The following is a 9,468-nucleotide window of genomic DNA, read 5'->3' on the forward strand; positions in this document are numbered from 1 at the left end:
GGTGGGTGTGGCCTGCACGTGATGCATCCAGCCCGCAGATCCCCTATTTCACACCCCTGCATTAGAGAAACAATTTGAGAATTACAGCACTATGTTATTAGTAATAGCATCTATCAAAAAGTTCTTTGAATAGAAGCTGATTCGGAAGTAGAAGTCATTTTAGAATTATTTGCTTAACATTATTTGATCTTTCCAATAACTACTTCCTCAACTATTTGCATAGGAGCAGTTAAAGCACTACACAGGTAGATTTATGGAAGTTAATGATATTTACCAGAAGACACTAGTCATGGTTATTCTATTAAATTTGATACTGCCTCCAGAATTAGAACTAGCAGGGTTCTGAATAATAATAGAATATCAGTTGCTATTAATAAGCATACATAAGAGAGTGCTTTGTGTTTTTGATCAATATGGAAACAGAATCCTGGACTGGATGGGCCTTTTCATAGTCTACAGCAATTTTAGTGTTGTTAAAATGTGTTTCTTGGCAAAACCTTCATCCAAGGAAGATAACTCAATTCTAGCCATTTTTGTAGTTCTTGCATCAGAATTAAAACTACTATTCAAAAGAATGGAAGATACAGTAATTCTATTTTTTTAATCTGTCACCAACATACTAAACTCTAATTTAGATCAAGAAATATAATCAGGGTAACTTTTCCTACAGATCAAAGGAAAATAAGCTTTTTTGAAGTCCACTGTAGCTTTGAATTAAGTGTCTGGTCATAAATCAAAGACTATCTGATCCAAACGATATCATATCTAACATAATGGTCTGGCTAACATACTATAGTATATTAAGTTTACCCACAACATGATATATCACAAGCTAATAATTTAGCTTGCTTTAGCATGATGAATAAATCCAGGCTTCCTATTTCTTATGAATATATGTGAAAGAGAGCCTAGATAAAGCACGGTGGATGGAAAAACAAGATAAAATAGAACGTAATGATGTTTGCAATTAATTGGTTTGTAATTAAGGGATGATTTTCCACCCATAATGGTAATAATAATAATGTCTGTAATTAAATGGTTTGTAATTAATGTAATAAAATAGAAACTTTGTTTCCCCACCTGCTGTTTGGCCATTTTTGAGCCTCAGCAGGAGCAGGAAAAAGAAGGCAGGGAATATCAGTTGGGGACGATAGCAATAGCAATAAGCACTTAGACTTATATATCACTTTATAGTGCTTTACAGCCCTCTCTAAGCGGTTTACAGAGTCAGCATATTGCCCCCAACAATCTGGGACCCCGTTTTACCCACTTTGGAAGGATGGAAGGCTGAGTCAACCTTGAGCCTGGTGAGATTTGATCTGCCAAATTGCAGGCAGCTGGCTGCAACAGAAGTAGCTTGCAGTACTGCACTCTAACCACTATGCCACCGAGGCGCAGAGGGCATTGTGTGTGGGGGCGGTGTTTTCAGGGTAGAATGTAAGGCAGCCAACAGAGCAGAGATGGAGAGAAGATGGGCAGAGGGGAGGACTTGCAGCACCTCTGAAGTCTTAAACGTGGGCAGGCTGCCAAGGGTTAAAATTCTGATCATATTATGGGGGGAGGGGCATAACTATTGAAACCAGTCATAAATACCATTCATTTTGCACTATTCTAACTTCAAATGGTTGCTGAACTTTAAATCCTATTTAAAATTTCAATTTAAAAATTAAAAACAATTCTCAATAATCATGATGGATGCAAGGCACGCCTCTATAAAAGTAATATTTTGAAGCTCAAGAACTTCCAAAATCATCCTCTCTCTCAGTAAGTTGCATATGTACACTATTGCTAAGTGAAAAAGATCGGTGTAGTTACCAGAAACATATTTTCTTGAAGTGGTGCGTCAAGGTTTCAGACCAAATATAGATTAAGTATTATTAAGTGTATTGGTAACCCCAGACTTTGGGGGGGGGGGACTATTTCAGGATATATTCAAGGGATAGAACTGTTAGTTTACAATAATTTAAAAGTTACAATTTAAATCAATTTTTGTTAAAAAAAAATATATTCAGCACACTGTTAAATGTTTTGAATATTTCAGCATCAGAAAGGTGTTCCAATAGAAAAAAGGTACACAAAAATAGCCAACTATGATAACCATGGAGTAGGCGCTTCAGTTTCCCTAGGAAAGATACATCCTTTGGGACATCTTAGCTGAGAAAAAGGCAGCTAATATGATATAGCTTTGGAAATAATTAATTATGTAAAGTACATTATCCAAAACCTATCAATATTCAAAATAAAAGAAAATAACTTTTTAACACCTGTCACAAGTTAGACAGCTAATTAGACATTAGATAATCATAAAGGCTATATAGAACTCCCAGTTTTCAAGCTAATGAAAGTTACTGTTTACAGACAATCCAAAATATTGGTTAATGTGGTAAATAATTGCAAAACTTGATATCCATTTAAGAAGTGAAATGTGAAAAAGACACGATTTGAAGACAAGCTGAAAGAGATGTTGGGGCAATTTGTTAATTATTGCCTTAGATTATATAGTAAATAGACAGCTAATTACTGATGAGTATTTAGATTCTATGCTATTCATAAAATTCAAGAGCAATAATAGGAAAACCTTATTTGATTAATAACAGAAGATGAAACCAAAGAAGCAGGAAAGAAATTGAAATTGAATTAATCTCCAGGACTTGAATGGTATCCCTGCAATATACCTCAAGACTTTTCAGGGAATCCTATTTAAATTTTTAATCCAGGCAATGAACAAGATCCAACAATGCCAAGTTGTTTTATCGTGGACAGAAGCTTTTATTTCTTAGATTTACAAATTATCTAATTTGATGCTAAACTGTATATGCAGATCTATTACAAAGAGAATAAATTATCTTCTAATTGGGTTAATACATATCAGAAATCATGCCATTCCTTAAAAGCTTGCAAAGCATAGGCTTCTAAATACTGATGGAATTTAGCTGAGCCAATGAATAAAATTCTATATGTTTAAATCCTATTTAAAATTTCCAATTAAAAATTAAAAACAATTCTCAAAAATCATAAATCAGTTAGATTCAATCACAATCCCAAGTATGATAACAAGTATTAGGGAGAAATATTAGTAATAAGTATTTAAGTGCTCATCTTCAAAATTTATTAATGCTACAACTGAGGCAATAACCATGGAAAGAATTCTAAAGAAAAAATATCTAAATAATCCAACAGCGTTGCACTTTTTTTTAACTTCATCTAAATTTCAGGTTATCCTTCCATCTATCTTCCATATTATGTAAATCAGTACATTATACATTTTGATCCACACAAAATAGTGATTCAAATTACAATACTTCTCTTCATTTTTAAGACACATTTTCATTGTCACATACAGAGTAGACATTATATTTGTTTAGTGTTCTCAATATTTAATTCTTTAAAATCTTTTCTCTAGGGAAGAAAAGGCCTTGTGCAGAATAGGCAATGTAACAAAAAAATCTAAAAAAGTATAAAACTAGAGCAGAATGTATTTGAATATTAAAATAATTCTGTCATAAATCAGTGGTGGACAATTTATGGTCTACACCTCTGGTTCCCGATTGTGCAGTCAGACATCAATAGTTAAGTCAATGCCTCAGAATATATAAAATATAATTTTACAGGACAGAGGTGGTATTCAGCAGGTTCTGACCTGTTCTGGAGAACCGGTAGTGGAAATTTTGAGTAGTTCAGAAAACCGGCAAATACCACCTCTGACTGGCCCTGCTCCCATCTATTCTCTGCCTCCCGAGTCCCAGTCTTCTTTTGTTGCACTGCACATGAGAATGGAGTTGGAAAGCAGTTTAGTGGGGTGGGAAAGGAATTGAGATTTTGCAGTATCCGTCCCCTGCCTCGCCCACCAATTACGCCCACCAAGTTACGCCGACCAAACCAGTAGCAAAAAAATTTGAATCCCACCACTGGTATAGGATCCTCAGAAGTTGCCTTTTTCCACTTCTGTCATTTTACAATTCATTCTTAGATGATAAGAGCTTTCAACAGCTGAAGAACTGTCAGTACTCTGTCAACACAAACCACTTTGCAAAGCTGTTTTATTTCTTGAGGCAGATTAATGTAGCATATCATAGTCTGGGTTTCAGTAACTCAATAAATCTACAATTTGGTGCAAATCCTAGTGTTAGCCTAAATCCTTTGGAGCAAGGGTCTTCAAACTTGGCAAGTTTAAGACTTGTGGACTTCAATTCCCAGAATTCCTGAGCTAACATGACTGGAGAAGGAATTCTGGGAGTTGAAGTCCACAAGTCTTAAAGCTGTCAAGTTTGAAGACCCCTGCTTTGGAGGAATATCCAAAGCATTCTCTATGACCTATAGATCATAAAGTCCCAATTTCCAGGAGCCCACTTCACCAATATAAAGCACTAGAAGTCTCACATAAATTACAGTATGGGAAACAATTTTGGCATAGCACCTGCATGAGAAACTGAGCAGAGTTATCACGTTGGTTTGCCTGTCTTATTTGTAAACTGCCAAGTCCCTCAAGTATTTCAGCCAGGCTAGAAAAGTTCACAAGGTCATAGATGTACTTAGCAAAGATTAGAACAGAAAACCATCTTTTTGCTTCCATCTAGTGGTCATCTGGAAGTTTGCTTCTCAGAGATGGGAAACCTAGCTTGATACAGAGCAGATAGCAGGAGCACAGGATGCAACAGCCGTAAAAATATTAATCAGACTGGTTTGACAATGTTTCTAGATTTTAGTTTTTAAATCTCTCTTTAAAAATTAGAGCATATTGCTGGGCTCAGACAGCACATTACTTGTTCAACTATTGCTGCATGAGCAAACAAAAATATCTGTGTTCACTAATCTCATTAAACAAGACCAAATAAACCATCATTTACTTTAATCTAATCTAATCTGTAAATGCTGTTTTATAAAGCAAAGCTATAGACATTTACCCAAAAATGTCCCTTTGATTTCCAAATAAATCAGAACAGACTGAAATCTAAATCAATAAGTTTCTTTTGTTTGTACTTCAAGTGTAATATAGATTTATATTAATATGTAATATACATCACCTCATTATTAATTTCCACAGGTCTTTTCTTTGGCTCTCCAATATCCAAATAACTGAAAAAAATAAGAAAACAAAATAGGTTATTTACTAATATGAAATGCAAAAAAACTATATTTACAAGAATATTCTTTTTCTTGCCTTATATTTTCTTATTTTCATGGTTTTTCCTAATAATCAGCCAAAACATTATACCCATGTGACAAACTCAATTCTTAGTAGGCTGTTAGGAATATTGCCTTATATTTTTTAATTACTATAAAAGCTTGACAACTTTGGGTGGCTCTACAGTACATTCACTAGATAAGTGCTTAACCAATAAACCGCATTATAGTGATAATAAGTTCCATATGATTTATGTATGATTCCAGCAAATAACAATGACAAGGAATTAATATTATATGATGACAGGGTTACTCTACATTTTATGATATTTTCTTATTATTTTAATAAACATTATACATTCTACAAATTCTACAAATATGGAAGTCCCTGTTCTACATGTTAAGTCTTTATACAACTCTGGTTCTTTTCTAAACTTATGAGATAAAATGTTTAAACATTCATTTCAGCAACCTCTAAAACAATAAAATCTATCAAAAATAAAAATATAATGATATAAGGCAATGATTATTGTAAAATTGTACATTTAAAATTAAGTACATATAGTACATCACACCAATTTACAAGTATATCTTTACATATACTTGTGAATTGGTGTGATGCACTACACGTGCTTAATTTTAAAAGTACAATTTTCTGCAGAATTTGGAATCTTTTTGTTAATAATTGATTAGCTGTGGGAGAAGATTATAGGCAGTAGTGTTTAAACCAAAGAGAATGCAAAGAGCAGGAATGGAACTAACAAAAGGTGTGTGTGTGTGTATGTGTGTGTGTGTGTGTGTGTGTGTGTTACATATATATTACATCTGACATTACTTTATTAACACATATTAGAAGAATCTGTTTTCTAAACTCATATTGATTTACATTATTTTATAGTAAGCCTCGTTTCTACTTCCCATAACGAATTATGGGAATTATAATTTGGCTTCAATGCTTTAAATGTTCTGTTAATCATCCATGAACTTTCATCAGGAGTACTTTGTATGACAAGCTGAGTCTGTCATACCAGTGTGTTCCATACTACTGTTATCAGTCCTCTTTTGTCTTTTAGTCGCTGAGGTAAGTCAGATATTTACAAACCCTTTTTTAAAAATTAGTCATGGTAACTGCAAGCGAGGACCACTGACATTAAAGATATATAAAGAATTCCAAATGGCTTGCTTCTGAATGGTAGCTTTAAATCAAAAGTCAATTAATCAAAATTGTTAATGATGTTGGAATGGGACTTTTCACTTAAATGTTCCATCATTTCTGAAAGAAAATAAATGTATAGAGAGATAAAGATACATACAGAGGAAGCCTGGAGAACTGGGCCTATGAACCATTGTTTAGTTAAAACAATAGTTCATAGATTTTTAAGTTAACTGTAAGAAAAAAATAATGCTTTTACCCTCTCCTCGGAGGATTTCTATATCATATTCACTTTCTATATCATGTTGGTTGAAATAAACATATGACTACTTACTTTAGTTTTTTGAAAGCTTCTCTGCCACCAGCAACATAGTGCTCTCCACTTTGAATCTCATCTAGCTGACGAATGCGATGCCCACCCCGGGGTGTATAAATATTCCGCACAGCTCCAAAAGGAGCGTTCACACCACCTGTCACTTCCTTTAGAAAGACATCAAAACTGGACACCTTCTTCTCGTGGATAACAACACGCCGGCCAGGGAAGAAAGGGTCTCCATTACGATACACCATCACACTCTTCACCACAGGTTGTGACAGGCATGTTGGCTTGGCACTGGGACTACTCATAGCCGTCTTTGCACTCTCCTGTCCTGGGTCCTGTTGGTAATGAACACAGTGGTTTGCAAACCTGCAGGTTTAAGAAGAATATAATTTATTTTCTTTCACTGGTTTTCTCTGACAATTATCTTTGAATTCCAGTTTTGCAGTATAGGCACTGCATACACATCTACAGCATGACTGGCACGCCAGAGCAATTGCCAATAGTATTTCTATTTCTAAAAAAACAGGGAGGCTATTAAAATCTCCCAAAGGTTTTAAGAGTCCTTTTGCTAGGCAACCAATTCTTGCCAGTCTCTTAAGAATAGTAAAGTCATCATGATTTTCTTCTCCTGCATATTCATACAAACTAAAGATGCAAAATACAAATGCTTATAGCATACAGTGAAGAAACCACATTCCTCCCCAACTCTGCTGTTATGGAAGCCCCAGAAAACCCACTTTTCAAAATATTTCAATTAAGTATCACATTTTCACTCCTCTTTTTGTTCACTCTTTTCTGTTTTCCTTATCTTCTTCACTTAAAAAATAAATAGCCATGAAGTGGCTGTCTAAATGAGCCTACCATGAAATTCAGAAGATAAGTAAGTGTTTATTATCTAATATTAAAAGGCATGTGTAATTTACAATAATTTTAATAGCAGTTGGCAGAAGCACAAAAAGAAATGGCAGAATATAGAAAAACCACATAGGGTCAATATTTGGGAAGTTGCAAAATTTATTTAGAAAATGTTCATATTAAAATGGAATTTTTTTAATGGAATCAAAAGTTGAATGAGATATTAGCATTCTTTACTGTTTCTACTGAAGAGATTAAACAATAAGCAGAGATGGACAATCTTACAAGTGATTTCAATTATACAATTCACCTGTACTGAAATTAAAAGGTATCATGGTTCCCAGCATGTTAAAATGCCACTCCCAAAATTTATTATTATTATATTGAGAAGAAAAGTTTTTGCCTATGCTGTTATCAAATTATATTAGCAGAAAAAGGTGCTTTTTTTTTTTTTAACAAAGAGAGCATTTAAAATTGTGAGTCCCTTACATATAACCCTCCAAATTTATCATACACTGAATCACCTCAAGATCACTACATTTCATTCCTCTGTCATTAGGTTTCAAGGTATGTGTCTATAGTCTCACTCCATTTTGGCCCATTTCATTCACTCAGATTTTGTCCTCTGCCACCTGAGTAAGTTAAGAAGTAAAACGAGGACACCAACCTGCTAGTCCAAACTTCAGTCTACTTGTTACAAAGATGTGTCCTACATACATCACAGAGACACACACCTAAGTGAACAAAAAGCCTAAGGCTGCTTCTGTGTTAAGTACAATATTATTGTATCTTCAGCAGGATCCAGCCACTAACAAATTGAGCTCCTTCCTTCCTTCCTTCCTCCCCCACCTCCCTCTCTCTCTCTCACACACACACACACAATCACATGCACACACAAAACACACTTTTTCCCTTCTTATATCTGACAAGAGTCTTTACATTTCACCACCACCAGTTGTGTGATCACTTGGAACTGGATCCCAAAGGAGAGAAGTTTTTGCCCCGGGACGGAAAGCAACCCTGCCGTTTCCGCCCACGAGCTACCGCAACTGCCAATGTTGTGGGAGAAAAGAGGCAGCTTGCCGTCCACTTTAGACCACGCCGTCGACTTGCGGAGTCAGGCACTTACTTCCCTCGGTGAGAATGCCTCGAAAGCCAAAATCCGGGGAGAGAGAGAGAGAGAGGGAAGGGAACCGCGCCAAGCCAGGACCGTCGTCCCGGCGTCGAGCAAAGAGCGGAAAGGAGAAAGCGAGAGAGGCACCTGAGCGAGGCTAAGTCCCGAAGCCTCTTCCCCACCCCGGGAGAGCTCAGCCGCCCTTCTCTCTTCCTCTCCGCCTACCACGGGTTCAGCTTTGGGCACCATGAGCTCTCCTCCCCAGGGGCGACCGAGGGTTCGGGCTGGTGCCGGAGCCGCGGCTGCCACAGCCAAGCGCCCTCATGGTTTCCAAAGTTGAAGAGAAGGCGGCAGGGGAAGGCGTGGCAGTTCCCGGCCGTAGGTTTCTGCTCCGGGAACGCTGGACTTTTTCTTTTTTTTTCCCCTGTCCGCCGTTGCCACGGCAACGCACCTGGCTCGGGAGCAAGGTGTGTGTGTGTGAGTTCCCAACCTGGAGGCCCTGCCAGGAACGTCGCGGGAGAGAACATTGCACGGGGTCGTGGCTTCCCTAGCCTGATCCCCGAGCAAGGAAGAGGAAGGAGAATTGATGGCACCTGCAGGGGTGAGGGACGAGAGGGCCAAAGGGCACCCCATTGATATCCTGGCCCAAGCAGTTCCTGTGGAAGTCGTCTGCGCCTGGAGAGATTCGGTGGGGGAGATTCTTGGAAGCAAAAATGGCAGTTGGGACTCCCTGGTTGCTCCCTAGTAGTGGATGGGGTTCCAAACTGCTTTTGTCAGCCATTCTTCATTTCTCCATTAAGTCCTTGAAACACTTGTTTGTCTTTGCAAACCGACACCTACTCCCCCCTCCAAGATGTTCTACTAAGTGTCTTCAGTGGAGAGGTATTTAGCATACTTCCT

General features: G+C 37.1%; 1 protein-coding gene across 12 annotated transcripts in view; it reads right to left on the reverse strand.

The window, feature by feature from the left end:
• Positions 1–8,982, reverse strand: part of DCDC2 (doublecortin domain containing 2) — a 48,764-nt gene extending 39,782 nt beyond the window's left edge. For 2 of the 12 annotated variants that reach the window (XM_087961394.1, XM_087961392.1), the window contains exons 1-3: positions 8,394–8,781; positions 6,612–6,965; positions 5,025–5,076 (exon numbers count right to left, since the gene is read on the reverse strand). In XM_087961394.1, the coding sequence (XP_087817520.1) occupies positions 5,025–5,076; positions 6,612–6,965; positions 8,394–8,395 (408 nt within the window). In that variant the 5' untranslated portion in view covers positions 8,396–8,781. Of the gene's footprint in view, positions 1–5,024; positions 5,077–6,611; positions 6,966–8,393 lie in introns of all 12 variants that reach the window. The other 10 variants (XM_087961401.1, XM_087961402.1, XM_087961400.1 and 7 more) reach the window with 10 other exon arrangements.
• Between the last annotated feature and the right edge of the window lie 486 nt (positions 8,983–9,468).

This window comes from Notechis scutatus, chromosome 3, assembly GCF_049901735.1.
Source record: "Notechis scutatus isolate UNSWTSFEM ecotype Mainland chromosome 3, rNotScu1.2, whole genome shotgun sequence".
Lineage (NCBI taxonomy): Eukaryota > Metazoa > Chordata > Lepidosauria > Squamata > Elapidae > Notechis > Notechis scutatus.